This window comes from Malania oleifera, chromosome 3 (assembly GCF_029873635.1).
Source record: "Malania oleifera isolate guangnan ecotype guangnan chromosome 3, ASM2987363v1, whole genome shotgun sequence".
Taxonomy (NCBI): domain Eukaryota; kingdom Viridiplantae; phylum Streptophyta; class Magnoliopsida; order Santalales; family Ximeniaceae; genus Malania; species Malania oleifera.
Window position 1 is genome coordinate 41002302 of NC_080419.1, and position 18984 is coordinate 41021285.

Genomic DNA, 18984 nt, shown 5'->3' on the forward strand with positions numbered 1-18984 from the left:
TGAATTAAGTAAAACTTACCTTCTAGCACGGGATAGGGAGAGGAGGGTCATAAGACCTCCTCAAAGGTATGAGGAAGCTGATATGACAGCGTTTGTTTGTTTTGTTGCTGAAACAGAAATTGAGGTGGAGCCTAGAACTTTTAGAGAGGCTATGGAGAGTAAAGAGGCTAAAAAAATGGATTCTTACAATGCAATAAGAAATGAAGTCTCTAAACAAGAATGAGACATAGGTGATGGTACCTAGACCGAAAAAACAGAAATTCATAAGATCCAAGTGGATCTTTAAGAGGAAAGAGGGAATCCCTGAAGTTGACCCACCTAGGTATAAAGTTAGGTTAGTGGCTAAGGGATTTACACAAAGGGAAGAGGTAGAATATAATGAAATATTTTCCCTTATTATAAGGCATAGTTCTATTTGAATTCTATTATCCTTTGTTGTTGTACATGACTTGCATTTGGAACAACTTGATGTTAAAACTGCTTTCTTGCATGGTACTTTAGAAGAAACAATTTATATGCAACCTCCCGAGGGCTTTGATACGGAAATGAATAAAAATCATGTATGTTTATTAAAGAAATCTTTATATGGGTTGAAACAATCACCTAGACAATGATATAAATGATTTGATTCTTACATGATTCAAAATGATTTTTGTAGAAACAATTATGATGGTTGTGTTTATTTTAAATCATGTGATAAATGTCATATATATTTGCTATTATATGTTGATGACATGTTGGTTGCTTGTCAAGACATGGATATGTTAAATCAAGTTAAGTGCATGCTCAAATCGGAATTTGAAATGAAAGACTTAGGACCTGTTAAAAGGATACTTGGTATAGAAATAACTAGAGAAAGGAATAAAAAACTTCTCTACTTGCCTCAAAAGTCTTGTATTTCAAAGGTATTAAAAAGATTTGGAACGAGTCATGTTAAATCTACTTCTATTCCTGTTGCACAACATGTTAAGTTGTTTAGCAAACAGTGTCCTGAAACTGAAGATGAGTCACTGTTTATGAATAGAATACCTTATGCTAGTATGGTTGGTAGTGTAATGTATGCTATGGTATGTTCTAGACCTGATTTATCTTATGCTGTAAGTCAAGTGAGTAGATTTATGAGCAAACCTGAAAAACCACATTGGCATGCTTTGAAACAAATTTTTTAATACTTGTCTAGAATAAAACAGCAAGGTTTAATATTTGGTAAAAAGGATATGCATTGTGAGATAAGATTAAAAGGATATGTAGATTCTGAATATGCTGGAAATCTAGATACCAGGTAGTCTTTGTCTAGTATGGTTTTTTTTGTTTTTTAGGTAGTGCTATTAGTTGGACTTCAGATGTGATGACTAAAGTAGTACCTAAATCCAAGTTTGAACATGGTTCGAACTTGGTTAACCTTCAAAGCTGTTAGTATTTTGTTTTGCAGGAACCGCCATGAGAGATGCTAAGGAGGTGCAAAGGTTACAAGCATGCCAAGGTGGAGAATTGTTGGAGTGTCAAGGCTTGAAGAGATCCATACCGTTCATTCTTTCAGATCCAACAGCTGTTGTTGGGGGGCATGGATGTAATTTCATATGTAGTTATTTGTAAATGAAATAAAATTGAACAGCAGGGGGAGGGGCACTGGACCTGGGCGTCTTCGCAGCTTCAAGAAAAACAGTAGCGCAGGAGGGGTTCTTGACACTTCAGTCTTCAGCAGGTTTAGAGAAGAGAGCCGCGAGAGTCTTCCTCCAGTAGCGGAGCCGAGTCGTCTTCCCTGGCAGTACCGTTGGGTTTTCATTTGGGGGGACTTTCTGTTTTGCAGCTTCAGATACCGCAGCACAGCAAGAGGTGGGTGCGGCTTCCCTTGTAGAGCCGGGAGGCTTCTTCATCAACAGCCGCGTGAGAGAGCACCTGCAGCCGGGAGAGATCCTTCGCCTGTGCGCGGGGGAGAAGGAGACGGCAGGAGGGCAGTTGGCGCTGGGGATCTGCAGTGGAGGTTCGGCATTGGGGGGATCTCCAACCTTCAGCGAAGGCACGCGCAATGGTAAGGCAAGGTAAGCTCAGATTTGGTTTCTTGGGACGATTTCTTATAGGGAAATCAGGAAGGAATATAGGGAGAAACCTAGGGTTCTTCGTAGGTGCGAAGGGTAGATTTCTTGGATTATTCTTGGGCTGATTTCCAAAGGAGATCGGTAAGACAAGAAAGGGTAAATCTGTATGTACTTGTATTTATTTCTGCCGATTTAATATAGTGTGTCTGGAGGTGAGTTTCTGTCGTGGATGTAGGCCAATTTTTGAGCCGAACCACGTAAATGTGTTCTTGTGGATTGTGCTTGTGACATGTTTATGCTTTATTGAATATTATTTGGTAAACATATATTTTTCTTGATCAGGCTTAGAACATACACACGCGTCAAAATAAACAGGTTTATGTTTAGGTGTTATTGTGGCTGGTTTGGAATTAATTAAAATCTGAAAAATAGAATTAGCAATTAGTTGGAATTACACACAACACCGATTTATCATTTTTTAAAAAATATATTAAAAGAATTTATTTCCCGATTTATTACGTAGAAGAATTTATTATGCAGAAATTTTTATTTTTGATTTATTATTTTTTATAAAAAAAATATATTAAATAATATATTTTTTGAAAAAATAATTTCCGAAATGAAATGTGGCAAATCTAAGATTACGTTAGGGTTATTTCAGGAATTATATTTCCAAGAAAGGTATTGTTTAATATATTAAAAAAAAAATCCGGAAAAAACTCATTATGATAAGGTACACGAACCCGCGTACTCCAACCACTAATTTTAATTATTTGACTTATTTCCATAAATTCTCCTTGTCTCTCCGTCAAAATTACACAATCTGCCACTTCGAGCTAACGCTCACGCCCTCCGCCCATGGCTGCTCTGCGACACCATGAGAGCCTCCTCCAATACCAACGTCGTCTCTGCGCTCCTTCGCCCAAGCCCCATCTACGCCTGAACCGTAACTTCGTCTTCCGACTGAAGAATTTGCAATTTTCGAGGAAAATTAGGATTTTGCGATGGGGTCCCGGAGGCAGAGACGGACTGTGCTCCGCCTGTTGCTTATGCAAGACAAATTCGAAAATTGAGAGTGTTGAAGCTTGGGAGGAGATTGAACGGCCTCCTTTCGATATCAATCTTGCCGTCATTCTCGCCGGTTTTGCTTTTGAAGCCTACTCTAGCCCCCCTGTAATTATCTTTCATATCTATGTTATTTATCCATTCATGGTTACTGGGAAATGGATGAGAGAGAAGACAGTGTAAAAGAAATTTGGAAGTTTGTATTAGCCTACTTAGGTTTAATTTAACTCATTATTTTTCTACCTGATCCCGTTGCGTCTTAAATAATACAAATTAGGTTGAAATTTTGGTTCCTTTTATTTTTCTGCATCTTCTTAGCAGCGTAATAGCTATGTTTAATTATTTTTTAAGAATTTTTCAGCGTGTTCTTTGAACAGGAGAATGTGGGCAAACGTGAGGTGGATGCAGCAGATTGTAAGACGGTTTATCTTTCTGGGTATGTGATCATTTGGTGCACTTTTCCTTTACCATTACTGATTGCCAAGAAAAATTGAGCAAAAGAAAAGGAATAGGATTTTCTGCATATGCTAACTCAAACAGTTCATTAGGCTAAAAAATTCGGGGTTCCTGCATTATTTGGTTCCAAGAATATGATTCATTTACATTTGCTTTCTTAAGCTAGCTTCCCTTGGCAAGAAAACAGATCAATGATGAAGTTATATTTATATGATCATCCTATTGTTCTAGGATGGATGAGGGGTGGCAATCCATGTAACTATGTCAGGTTTGTATTGTGTTGAGATGGGTATTACATCAACTTGAGCATCATTTGTTTATTATCATGTTAGATATATGGGTATATACGTAAATTAGAGCACATTGCAAAGATATTAGGTAAAAAAGACCAAATCACAACCATAAGTTTCTCCATCTATTTATAATATATGTCAAGTACATATTAATGATCGTAATACTTTTACTAACTCTTACTTATTAACATAACACTAGTACATTCTATTAATTCTAATAACCAAAATATCCATTAACACTCACCCTCAAGCTAGAAGATAAATATCATATGCTCCTAGTGTCACGCCACAAAAATTCTGCTATATTATTATTATTTTTTCCACATAATAATGATAATAACAATAACTCTGACACCATAAAATATAAACTAGATCAACCTGGACCCCCAAAGGAAACCGGGGATATACTAGTCCATACATATATGATAACTATGCAGCGGAAATCATAATATCCTTAACCTTACATATAATACCAGAGTTTTACTATAACCAAAAATACACATATACGTCCCAAAAAGGACCATAAATATCCTAGGGTCATACCCCCAAAATCCATCCTGATCTCAAACCAACTACTTACCCTTCAGTCAGGGTAGCACTAACAGCCTCCACTATCTCGGAGCTCGTTCCGCTCGTCTGTTTAGGTTTCCTGAAATGTTTGTATTTCTGAGGTGAGGCACCTCTCAGTGAGGGAGATAAACTAATATCAGTGTGTGATAACATGAGTATTATTGTATTATAACATATACTGTACATGTTAAACTGTATCTGATAATTAAGGAAAATCTGTACATAATTTAAATTGCATTTAATAAATCAGGTAAAACTATTCTGTATAAATCTGAATAAGTCATATTCCCATATAACATACTGTGTTATACTAGATTTCTGTATACTTATAAATCATCTGCTATATCTGTATAATACTGAAATCATACCTTGGATGGATAATTAGCTGATGTCATGTATTAACCTCACATAACTGGGATGTGCGGCCCGTTGGCGGGACCTAGTAAAGGTTGGCCTACCACGCTAAGCCAAAACTGATAAGTTTGTAAGTATGATTTGCCTTCAGTCTGGTCCGGACTGCCAGGGCGGCACACTACTCTACTTTGGGCTCAATCGACTATCCATCTCCTACGCTTTATCTGAGATGTGTGGTAGCACTATCTGAATTGATAGCTACGGTACCGTGCTTCATGGTTTTAAATAAAGGCTGCAACTGTTACGTAACGCCGTTACGTAATAGTTTTTTTGGTTGCCGATACTATTACACACTGTGAAATCGGTGTGAAGAAAAATAATAGCTGTAGTGGCCGTTACGGACCCTGGCCCTTACGTAACCGCTACAGGACTGTTACACCAAAAAAATTATTTTATTTTTTACTTTTTCTTCTCACTTTTTCCCCCTCTTCCATAAATCATTCTCAATATACCATGTGGCGAGAGGGGGAAAAGATTATAATGAGGATGACAATGACACAAAATTTACTATTTCTTTAAATACTCGCAATAGATGCATTAATTAACATTTTGAAAATACTAGTTAGGAAAATATTTTATTTTGATAAAATTAGTAATGTAATATTTATGTTCTATATTTTTCAACTTCAACCATCTTTCTTTTTTACCTATTTTATATTTGTATTATTTGTATGTCTTATGTGTCTAATAGATTAATGGAGTGTATAATGTATTTTTTTCTATTAATTAATTTAGCACACATAAGAATTTATCACAGATAAGAACAATGAGAAGTATAAATGCACACAACCACACACACAGGTAATTTTTCTATCAATGGTGGTTTAAAACAAATGTAAACTTGTTGCCCTTACCAAAGAACTTAGTTACTCAAACTAAATGATCCAAAATACATTAAAACTCTTTCTAAGAAGGGCTAAAAGCTTAAAACATGCAAGTACGCTAATATGCACAAGGTTGTGCGCGCTTCAAAAAAATTCACAGCTGTTTCGCCCGCTTCTTGTTATGTAACATCCGCTACTCCTGCTTCCCGTTACACCCGTTACCGTTACGTTACACTACCCGCAACCGCGATTTAAAACCATGCCGTGCTCTGAAACTAAACTAAGGCCGTGCTTTGAAACTAAACTAAACCATTAGGGTTCTGCTATCATATAGTATATTTCATATATAACTGTATAATATTGTTTCATAATTCTGTGTAAAATATGTCATAATAATATTTCTGAATAAACTGTTATATATATAAATCTGTTCACGGTATCTGCGCCGACTGAAATATTACGGCAGCTGGGCCAACTGAAATATTACGGCATCTGGGCCGATTGAAATATCATGGCATCTAGGCCGGTTGAATAATCACGGCATCTGCGCCAGCTGAATAATCACGACATTTGCGCCGGCTGAATAATCACGGCATCTGCACCGGCTGAATAATCATGGCATCTAGGCCAGCTGAATAATTACTGTATACTGAAAATATCATAATTTCTGTACTGTTTGTAATCTTTTTAAAAATAAACTGTTGTCAAATCATTCTTGTTTTGTGAAATCATAAAATATTCTGACATGCTATTATTGCTGTAAAATATATACTCATGCCACACGAGTGAGTGCTACTATATATATCATATTATCTGTCTAGAAAAAGCATATTTTGCTAAAAAATATTATTAGATCTATTTCTAGAGTTTTCTCAGTTCAAACATCAGTATTCCCAAAAACTATATTAAATCATATATAAATTTTTGAATCAAATATTGTATATTCAATAGTTAACTTTCTAAAAATACCTGACTTAATCTATTCCTTTACCTATTTCCTGAGAAGCTTGCTAAAAAATCTAAACTACATCCGCGGCATTCAGAACTCTAAACCTTGAAATCGCATTATCCCCAGTTCAATCAACTCAACCCCAATATATTTATCATCTAACACATTTTCTGGGTCCACATATCCCAAATAATCATTTAAACCCTAAAATAACTCACTTACCCTGATTTTGGAGTGGTGCCCAAGGACTCTAAATGAATAATCCGCTCCGTCAACTTGTAGAGAATCGCCCCTAGATCATCGTGGTGGTTCCTAATCGTTGAAACGGGCTAAAACGGAGCCGAAAATGAAGAGAGAAGGTGGGCTGGCCGAGCCTAGAGAGAGAGAGAGAGAGAGAGAGAGAGAGAGAGTGAAGCGAGAAATTTTTCTCGCTAAAAACCTAATTTCAGCATAACGGCTGGCCACGTGTCCTCGTCGACGAGACACGTGCATTCGTCGACGAGTCACAGAAGGCCATTCGTCGACGAAGATAATGGGTTCGTCGACGAACCCTTAATGGCCTGAATTTCTCTGCTTTCGGTATCCTCTTGTCGACGAGACACGTGTACTCGTCGACGGAACCAAGAAGGACGTTCGTCGATGAAGACCATGGGTTCGTCGATGCCCCTATTTAAATTTAAATTTCTTTCTCTTTCCTTTCCTTTATTATTTTCATAAATTAAATTTTCTGGACAAAATTTTCTATCTCTCACATGTATCACTTTCTGAGGAAAACCCACTGTAATTTTATTAATCACCCTCACTTATGGCGGAGGGATACCATGGTTACACTTACGGTCCTAGGAGATTACAATACCCAAACAAAACTCTCCCAAAACCAATCAAAATAGAAAACTATTACATACATTTGATTAACCTGCATAAAACCTACATATTTACATGATTTCTTACCTAAACCATTACCTTTCCTTTCTGACTACTGCTGAACCCCAGTGAATAGGTGTGGGTACCTCTAACACAACTCCTCTTCCAATTCCCACGAGACTTCATCCACTGCATGATTCCTCTAGAGTACTTTCACTAGTAAGATTTTCTTGGTACGTAATTCCTACTCTTTATAATCTAAGATCTGAATCGGTATTTCTTCATAAGATAATGTCTCATTAATCTCCAGTGTTTCATAACTGATTATGTGAGATGGATCTGGGATGTATTTTTTCAACATGGACACATGAAATACATCGTGAATTTTGGATAGCGTTGGGGGTTACGCTAACTTGTAGGCAACTAGGCCAACTCTGTCCAATATCTCAAACGACCCAATATACCTAGGGCTGGCTAAGCTTACCTTTCTTCCCGAATCTCATTACTCCTTTCATCGGTTCAAAAACACTTTATCACCCTCATCAAATTCCAACGCTCATTGACAGGTATCTGCATAGCTTTTTTGTCGGTTCTGAACTGTTTTAATCCTTTCTTGAATAAGCTTGATTTTCTCAAAAGCCCACTGACCATCTCTGGCCCCAATATCTGCTTCTCTCCAATTTCATCCCAATATAACGGAGATCGACACCTCCGTCCATATAATGCCTCGTATGGAGCCTTCCCGATACTGGTTTGGTAGCTGTTGTTGTAAGCAAATTCCACTAATGGCAGGTACTGGATCCAGCTACCTCCAAAATCTAACACAGGCACGCAACATATCTTCCAATATCTGAATAATCCTCTCAGTCAATCCATCGGTCTGAGGATAAAAGGCCGTGCTAAAAGTCAACTGGGATCCCAAAGCTCTCTGTAAGTTTTTTTAGAACTGAGATGTGAAACGTGGATCCTGGTCAGAAACGATGGACACAGGCACTCCATGCAGTTAGACTATTTCTTGTACATACAGCTCTGCCAATCTACCCATGGAGTAATTAACTCGGATGGGAAGAAAATGGGCGGTCTTCTTCAGTCTATCAACGACCACCCAGATGACGTCCTGTCTATGCTGTGCTGGCGGTAACTCCGATACGAAATCCATAGAAATATGTTCCCACTTCCATTCAGGAATGTGAAGTGGTTGCAATGGCCCTACCGGTCTCCGATGCTCAGCCTTCACCTGCTGGTGTGTCTAACACTATCCTACATATTCAACAATCTCTTTTTTCATCTTGCTCCACCAAAAGGATAATCTCAAATCCTTGTACATTTTCGTACTCCATGGATGTACTATATATAGGGAACGGTGTGCTTCTTCCAGAATAATTTGTTTAATCTTAGCATCTGTAGGCACACAAAGTCTGGTACAGAACCTTAAAGTTCCGTCATTTGAAATACTCAACTCTACTCCCTGACCGCTTTGCACCTTATCCATAATCTTCATTAACTCCACATCTTTCACCTGAGCAGCTTTAATCCTTTCCAGCAATGTGGGTTGCACCACTAGATTAGTGATGAATGCCTGATGATTACCCTCTACAAACTCCACCCCGAGTCTTTCAAAATCCATTTTGATATGATGTGCAATTGCTATTGCTGATGCAGATGCACTCCTTGATTTACGACTCAACGCATCAGGTACCACATTTGCCTTTCCTGGGTGATAACTGATGGTACAATCGTAGTCTTTAATTAGATCGAGCCACCTCCTCTGTCTCATATTCAACTATTTCTGTGTAAAGAAGTATTTTAAACTTTTATGATCTGAAAATATTTTGCACCTCCCACCATACAAATAATGCCTCCAGATCTTCAATGCGTACACCACTGCAGCCAACTCTAAATCGTGCGTAGGATAATTCTTTTCGTATTTTTTCAATTGTTGGGAGGCATATGCTACAACTCTCCCTTGCTGCATCAGAACACATCCGAGCCCCTTTAAAGACGCATCACTATGGATTACAAAATCTCCATCCCCTGATGGAATGGTCAAAATTGGTGCAGTGACTAGTCACTATTTCAACTCCTGAAAGCTCTGCTCACAATCATCATTCCATTCAAACTTAGCATTCTTCCTGGTTAGTTGTGTCAGAGGCCTTGATAGTTTAGAAAATCCCTTTATGAACCGACGATAATATCCCGCAAGTCCCAAGAAACTCTTGATCTCCTGAACATTCCTCGATCTCGCCCAGTTCACCACTGCCTCTATCTTGCTGGGATCTACAGAAATTCCATCCCCGGATATCACATGCCCAAGGAATGTAACTTTCTTTAACCAAAATTCACACTTTTTGAATTTGGCGTACAACTTTCTTTATCTGAGTATTTGAAGTACCAGCCTTAAATGTGTCTTATGCTGCTCAAAACTCCTCGAATAGACCAGTATATCATCAATGAAAACCACCACAAACTGGTCCAAGTACTGATGAAAAATTTTGTTCATCAAATCCATAAATATAGTAGGAGCATTCGTCAGTCCGAATAGCATGACCAAAAACTCATAATGGCCATACCGGGTTCGAAACGCTGTCTTAGAGATATTTTCTGCCTTGACCTTCACTTGATGATATCCAGATCGTAGATCAATCTTAAAATAAACCTATGTACTCTGGAGCTGATCGAACAAGTCATCTATGCGGGGAAGAGGATACTTATTCTTAACTATTACTTTATTTATTTCCTTGTAATCTATATACATTCTCATTGTCCCGTTTTTCTTCTTTACAAACAAAACTGGCGCTCCCCAAGGTGATACACTGGGTCTGATAAAACCTTTGTCTAACAATTCCTGCAACTGATCTTTTAAGTCTTTCAATTCTGCTGGAGCCATTCTCTAGGGAGCTTTAGAAATTGGTGCTGTCCTTGGAAGTAACTCAATGGAAAAGTCAATCTCACAATAGGGAGGCAATCCGGGTAGCTCCTCTGGAAAAACATCTGAAAATTCCTTCACCACTGGAATATCGGTAGGCTTCAATTCTTTCTCTATCACTTCCCTTACATAGGCTATATACCATTGACATCCGTCTAGGAGTAGCCTTTTCACTTGAATAGCTGACACTAGCTATGGTGAGGAATGCACGTACGACCCTACAAATCTGAACTCTTGCTCCCTAGGAGGTCTGAATATCACCTCTTTCTAATGACAGTCAATGCTGGCATAATTAGCAACTAACTAGTCCATTCCCAAAATCATATCACATACACGCATGTCTAACACTACTAGGTCAGCTGGTAATACTCTCCCCGGAATATCTACTGGATAGCCTCTGATTACCTTTTCACACCTCACTTCTGACCCTGTCGGTGTAGCTATTGCTAATTTGGTGTCTAACATTTGTGTTTCTATCCCACATAACTTAACGTAACCCACAGACACAAACTAGTGTGTGACTCTTGAATCAAATAAAATAATAATTTTAATGGAAAGCATATTAATAGTACTTGTCACCACATCGTTAGCTGCCTCAACATCTCTTGGTGTTAGTGTGTAGAGCTGCGCCTGTGTGGTATTTTTCTGCTGGCCTCTTGGACGTCTCCTCGAAATGGTCTGGGAGCGGGAGCATTACTTCGTGGTGCACGATAGTCTTATGCCAAGCAACATTTCTCCCCATCGGCACTCTCCCATGTGTCTCTTATCGCAATTAGGCCAAACGAGATAAGTCTGCTCGCCCTGCATCTCATGACTCCCCGTCTTCTGCTTTTGTCCCTCGCAGTATCCACCTCACCTCCATGGGTCTCGACTAGACCCGCTTGAAATCCAGGAGGTGTGGGTCTCTTTCTCTGGCTGTGCACCTCAGCACCCCTTTGCCTGCTTGCCTCTGCCACGGCGACTCTATCCACCAGTTCGGCGAAATCCTGTACCTTCAAAACTGCCACCTGTTCATAAATTTCTTGCCTCAGACCTCTCTCAAATTTTCTTGCCTTCTTTGCCTCATCAGGGACGATGTACGGGGTAAAACGGGATAGTTCAATAAATTTCGCCGCATACTATTGGACTGTCAAATGTCAAGAACACCTCCACTTTTGCCTCTCTAGTGGTGGCAGGGAAATATCGGTCAAAAAATATCTCCTTAAATCGGCTCCAAGTTAGAGCTACAGGTGTCGATCTCTGCTCCTCTAGAAGTCTCACAGTCGACCACCAACACTCAGCCTCCCTTGTCAGTCTAAAGGTGGCATATAAAACTCTCTGCTCATCGGTGCAGCGCAGTACAGTCTGTTTCTTTTCCATTTCCTGTACGCAGTTCTTCGCCGCAATCGGGTTTACACCCCCTGAAAAAGCCGGAGGCTTCATTTTGGTGAACTGCTCTATAGTGCAGCCCCAGTCTGCTGATGTGCCTCCCAGCTCCCTAGAGTTTTGTGCAATCTTAGCTATAACCTGCTGAGCTACACTACGCAGAATTGCGTTTGAATCACTGCCGCCCATACTAGAGGGCTTTGCACCATTATCACCACTGGCGTGAGCACTGCTACCCCTAGGGTCCATCCTGCAAAGACAATAAACATAGTTTGAGAACCCTATCTTCATAACATAACTAATATATTTATCTAATTAAAATCTCATATCCTCAATTAACCTAACGTTCTTATTCTCAATTTAAGATTCAGTCCTGCAATTTAGAAACACAACCGAACAATAGTTTACTATGACTTTATTGAAATTATCACCCCAGGAAAGACACAGAAACCACTACGGAAATCCTACTTTCAGACTGCGGAACAAAGTCCTAAATTCTCATCTTAACTTCCCAACATTGACTCACTAAAATCCTAATCCATCCCATTTACTATCGTCTCCAAGATTTATTCCTATACTTTGGTATTGTTTCCGCTGTGTGCACTAAAATCTACAGAACCTAGCAACCTCGACTTTGATACCACAATTGTTATGCTCCGGAAATTCTGCTATATTATTTTTTTTTTTCACATAATTATAATAACAATAACTCTAACACCATAAAACATAAACTAAATCAACCCAGACCGCCAAATGAAATCGGGGATGTACCGGTCCATACATACATGAGAACTATGTAGTGGAAACCATAATATCCTTAACCTTATATACAATACCAGAGTTTTACTGTAACAAAAAATACACATATACTTCCCAAAAAGGACCATAAATATTCTAGGGTCATATTACAAAAATCCATCCCGATCTCAAACCAACTACTTACCCTTCAGCCAGGGTAGCACTAACAGCCTCCTCTATCTCGGAGCTCGCTCCACTCGTTTATTTGGGTATCTTGAAATGTTTGTATTTCTGGGGTGAGACACCTCTTAGTAAGGGAGATAGACTAATATTAGTGTGTGACAACATGAGAATTATTGTAGTATAACATATACTGTACATGTTAAACTGTATCTGATAGGTAAGGAAAATTTGTACATAATTTAACTGCATTTAATAAATTAGGTAAAACTATTGTGTATAAATCTGAATAAGTCATATTTCCATATAACATACTGTGTTATACTAGATTTCTGTATACTTATAAATCATTTGCTATATCTGTAGAATACTAAAATCATACCCTAGATGGATAGCTAGCTGATGTCATGTATTAACCCCACATGATTGGGTTATGCGGTCTATAGGCGGGACCTAGTAATGGTTGGCCTACCACGTTAAAGCCAAAACTGATAAGTCTGTAAGTATGATTGGCCTGCACAACCTAATCCGGATTGCCCCGGGGGCACACTACTCTACTTCGGGCTCAATCGACTATCCATCTCCCACACTTTATCTGAGATGTGTGGTAGCACTACCTGAACTGATAGCTACGGTACCATGCTCTGAATATTCATGGCATTTGCGCCGGCTTAATAATCACGACATTTGTAGCGGATGAATAATCACGGCATCTGAGCTGGCTGAATTATTACTGTATACTGAAAATATCATAATTTCTGTACTGTTTATAATCTTTCTAAAAATAAACTATTGTCAAATCATGCTTGTTCTTTGAAATCATAAAATATTCTGACATGCTATTATTGCTATTATTGTTGTAAAACATATACTCATGCCACACGAGTGAGTGCTACTATATATATATCATACCATCTGTCTGGAAAAAGCATATTTTGCTGAAAAATATTATTAGATCTGTTTCTAGAGTTTTCTCAGTTCAAACATCAGTATTTCCAAAAACTATATTAAATCATATATAAATTTCTAAATCAAATACTGTATATTCAATAATTAACTTTCTAAAAATACCTGACTTAATTTATCCTCCTACCTGTTTCCTGAGAAGCCTGCTGAAAACCCTAAACCACGCCTGCGGCGTTCAGAATTCCAAACTTTGAAATCGCATTATCTCCAATTCAATCAACTCAACCCCAATATTTTTATCATCTAACACATTTCCTGGGTCCACATATCCCAAATAATCATTTAAACCCTAAAATAACTCACTTACCCTGATTTTGGAGTGGTGCCCAAGGACTCCAAATCAATAATTCGTTCCGGTCAACTTGCAGAGAATTGCCCCTAGATCATTGTGGTGGTTCTTGATCGTTGAAACGGGGTAAAATGGAGCTGGAAATGAAAAGAGAAGGTGGGCTGGCCAAACCTAGAGAGAGAGAGAGAGAGAGAGAGAGAGAAGGGAGAAATTTTTCTCGCTGAAAACCTGATTTCAGCATATATGTATAGACGGCTGGCCACGTGTCCTTGTTGATGAGACACTTGCATTCGTCGACGAGTCACAAAAGGTCGTTTGTCGACGAAAATAATGGGTTTGTCGACGATCCCTTAATAGCCTGAATTTCTTTGCTCTCGGTATCCTCTCGTCGACGTCATACATGTACTCATCGACGGAACCAAGAAGGACGTTCGTCAACGAAGACCATGGGTTCGTCGACGAGTTCCTGCTGATGCCCCCCTTTTAAATCTCTCTCTTTCCTTTCCTTTATTATTTTCATAAATTAAAATTTCTGGATCTCTACACCTTGCTTGTTGTAAATGAATTTATCATAAGCACCTCCTAGAGCTTTAGTGAACAAGTTAGTAAGTTGCAAATCAGACTTCACATAAGTGGTTTTAATGAGCTTTTGTGTAAGTTTCTCTCAAACAAAGTGGCAATCAACTTCAATGTGCTTTGTTTGTATGGGAGGCTGAGTTGGAGGCAATGTGAATAGTAGCTTGATTATTGCACATTAATTCCATAGATTGAGAATGTGGAAAACCCAGTTCCTCTAACGTGTTCTTTAACCAAACAAGTTTTCATGTAGTGTGAGCCATGACCTATATACCGACTTAACAATCGACTGAGCCACCACAGTATCTTTCTTACTCTTCCTGTAAACCAAATTGCCACTAACAAAGATACAATATCGGGTTGTTGATCTTCTATATGAAGGTGACCTTGCCCAATCTGCATCTATATATCCTTGAATATAAGTGTGATCTTGATTTTGATATAAGAGACCTCTTCCAAGTGCACTTTTGAGATATCTCAAGATGCGAATTACTACGTCTATGACTTGGTGATAATTCAGCTTTCCAACAAGTATTTGCTACCATCCAAGGTTGGGCAACAAATTACCCATATCTGATGCTAACTTGCTATTATGATACATGGGTGTATCAACAAACTTGGAAGACTCATCCAAAAGATCAAGAACATACATCTTCTATGATAAAAAACAATTACCAAACAAGATATAGTTACTTTTATACCCAAGAAGTACTTCAATAGTCCAAAATGTTTGGTCTAAAACTTAGTATATAGAAAATGTTTTAGGCCCTAGATACCTTGATTACCATCACCAATAATAACAATATCAACCACATACACAATAAGCAAAATCCTACTAGTTGGACTATGACGATAAAAACATAGAGTGATCCACTACAACTGTCTCAAGTACTATAACATTGAATCAACCAAACCATGCTCTAGGAGATTGACCGTATGATAGGTGTCACCAACTTCTTTTCTACCCGCCTGTATTCTAAAAAACTACTAAAAGTTATCCTTGCTAATATGTCCACTACTATATTTAAGGGTATAGGAACAATAAATTGTACTCCCTCTATTTTTTTTTTGGTACATTCCTAAATCTCCCTTCAATCTCATTTCTGGTAGTAAAATTACAATGTCACTTGTAATCTTCTTTCTTGATTTTGTTTTTAGGATCTTAAGAAAAGGAAGATGATTGGCATAGAACGTGAGGCTGGTGGACTTTACCACTTTGGGTCAATATCTCTTATTTCTTGTAGTGGTGCTGCCGTACCACACATCAAATCCATTGTTGCCTTTGTCATCCATTATTGGACGAGTTAAAACAACTATTTCTACTTTGAGTTTGATGTCTTATCTTGAGCGTGAATCTTGTCAATTAGGAAAGAATCATTGTGTTCCTTTTGCTTAATGGGTTAATGAATAGGCGTTTAGCCCTTTTACGTTAGTTCATTCCGATGTTTGGGGTCCTAGTTGTGTCACATCATAGTTGGGGTTTCGGTAATTTGTTATGTTTGTCAATGACTACTTTAGAATGACTTGGCTGTGTTCAATGAAAGATTGTTCTGAGTTGTTTAATATCTTTTGCACTTTCTTTTCTCAAATAAAGACTCAGTTTGATATGCTAATTAGGATACTTCGTAGTGATAATGCTAAGGAGTACTTTAGTACTCAATTCACTACCTTTATCGTTGGTCATCTTGTGCCCCACACTCCACAAAAAAATGGAGTTGTAGAGTTGAAAAACAGGCATATTCTTGAAGTCCCTCAAGCGCTATTGTATCAAATGAATGTCCCCTAAGTTTTTGGAGTGATATTACGCTCATTGCATGCTCTCTCATCTAAAATGCCATCCTCTATCCTTGGTGGTAAAATCCCATATTTAGTTATCTTGCCTAAGTTTCCTTTGTTCTCATTTCCTCCTCGTATATTCGGCTGTGTGTCTATTGCCTGTTAGTTAAGTACAGAAAAGATAAGTTGGATCTTCGTGCTATCAAATGTATCTATCTAGGCTATTCTTGTACTCAAAAAGAGATATCGATGTTATCGCCGTTTTTTATATCAATTCTTGTCTTTGATGACTTCACCTTTTTTGAGTCTAGACCATATTATTTTGACTCCTTGAGTTTTGTTAATCTTGATGAGTCCCTTCCTCTCCCTAGCCTTCCATATCCTAGCCTATTATCTCCACCCAATCTACCTACACCTTCATCCATTTTGAGTCCTTCTCGTCGCTTGGATTGTCCCAATTTGTAGGTGTACACACATCGATTCAAGGGAGGAGAGCCTCTTCTAACTTCCACTTTTTCTACCTCTAGTTCCGTCATTAGTTGATCCTATTTCCCAAAATGTTGATTGTGATAATCGTACCCTTTAGGCCACAACAAATTTAAATTACTTTTATAAATTTGCATGGTTGTTACTTTGTTTTGTATTGAATAAGTTTATACTAACCAAATCGTGCATTAATTAAGTTATTGCTAGATTACCACTTTACCAATAAGCTTAGGGGCCATTTGGTATCATTGTCAAAAATGATAGAAATGAAAACTGAAATCCAGTAGCAAACACTAAAACTCAAAAATCAGCAACCGGTTTGGTTAACATTTATAAAACTAATTCAAATTAAGAACTTAACTAAAGAATGCTCATTTTCATCTTTAAATCAAATAATATTGTAAAAATATGATTAAAATAATAAAATTACAAATAATACACGTCAAAAAATTGCTATAATAAAAATAAAACTTATTATTATTTATTTTACTTAATTCTTCTACTTTCAAAATTTAGTAATACAATGAAAATTTTCTTGGACATGAAAGTTGGAAAATAGTAAAAGTATTTTGTTATTGGTTTTATTATTATTTTTTTTTGAAATTTATGTATATTTTTCTTTTCAGTATTTGAATTCATATGATCATTTAATTTTATTTTTAATTTAAGAGTGTATAAAATGGGTAATTTAATCCAAAAAAACTATTTGGGTATTAAAATTCCTAGCAATAGGTTGCTAAAACAACTGAAAAACCATAAAATCTGGTTTTTAGTTTTTTGAAAAATAGTTGAAAAACCGGCAATAGAAATAGAATACTGACAACATAAAAAAAATGCATTTTTATAATATGTTTCTTCACCGTGGAGAAATAGAAGCAGAAAACAGAAAAACGACAAAGATACCAAACAGATCCTTAAGCTATTAGGTTGTTAGCCAACAATGTATATCAAGCTTTAACACTCCCTAACATGTGCAGCCTGTCAGCATGTGGAGAGATAAACAGACGATAGATGACACCCATTACAGGGAATACAATAGTTTTTTATTTAAATGTGGGCAACGAGACTAGAACCCAGGACCTTCTAGCAAGCAGCTCTGATACCATGTTAGATTACCACTTCGCCTAAAAGCTTAAGCTATTAGGTTGTGGGCCAACAATATATATCAAGCTTTAACAGTTATGCAAATTGATATTTGAAAGTGGAAGTCTCATTCAATTTGTTAGTGGTAGCAGAGGGTTGAATGAATGAAAATTAAGAAAGCCCATGTCCAACATAAATAACATTCAGGTTGGGGCAGAAATAGAAAAGAAAAAGCAAGGGCATGCTAAACCGGGTGTGGCACTCAGCAGAACCTGGCAGCAATGCAGACCAGCAGCTGGCTACACTGTACAACCAGCAGCAGACACCTAGAACACAGCTCGTAGGATTGCAGGGCCCTTGTCACAACCAGTAGAACATGCTAACCAACCTCACCATGCTAACCAACCTCTTTACCCAAAAGCTGAGGTTCATAGGTCGTTGTCCAAGAATGTATATCACACTTTAACAAGAACAATATTAAGTTTTTCAGAATATTTTTTTATAAATTATTATTTCCGTACATAATTAGTATTACATTTACATACTATTTCATTCTTTTCCGAAGAATAGATATTTTGTGAACCAAATGCAACCTAAGTCTGTTGGGGGTGGGGGGGGGGGGGGTTACCCGGGTTAACTTAATCTGTAACAAGCAAGGAGCACATATGATATATATATACATATATTCCATCTTGATGGTTAGTGTTACATGTTTTGTGTTAGTAAGGGTATTATCATCATTTATTGTAAAATAGATATATTATAAAAATAGAATAGGAGACGTAACCCTTGGTAGGTTCTTGAGTTATTACAATTCTTTAACAGTTACCAAATTATTTTTTGTTTTTATTTTTTGGCACAAGTAGAATGTAGCTTCAATACATTTGTTATGACAAATTTTCTTTTGCACATGCAGGTCATTTCTTCGTGAGATATATGATGGCCAGTTATTTATCAAATTGAAAAAAGGTTTTGATTTTCCCGCTATGGATCCATGGGTACATTGTTGACTTATTGTGCAACTCCTTTTTCTCTGACAAAAACTCGTACTTAGCCATTCTAGCACTTGTGTTTTCTGTAATTACCTACACTTAAACTCATTGGTGCTTTGACTTGCTCCAAATC

The 18984-nt window shown here is 37.6% G+C and overlaps 1 protein-coding gene across 3 annotated transcripts in view; it reads left to right on the forward strand.

The window, feature by feature from the left end:
* The first annotated feature begins 2800 nt into the window (after positions 1-2800).
* Positions 2801-18984, forward strand: part of LOC131151613 (uncharacterized) — a 126077-nt gene continuing 109893 nt past the window's right edge. For 2 of the 3 annotated variants that reach the window (XM_058102880.1, XM_058102881.1), the window contains exons 1-3: positions 2828-3212; positions 3482-3540; positions 18776-18857. In XM_058102880.1, the coding sequence (XP_057958863.1) occupies positions 2898-3212; positions 3482-3540; positions 18776-18857 (456 nt within the window). In that variant the 5' untranslated portion in view covers positions 2828-2897. Of the gene's footprint in view, positions 3213-3481; positions 3541-18775; positions 18858-18984 lie in introns of all 3 variants that reach the window. The other variant, XM_058102879.1, reaches the window with a different exon arrangement.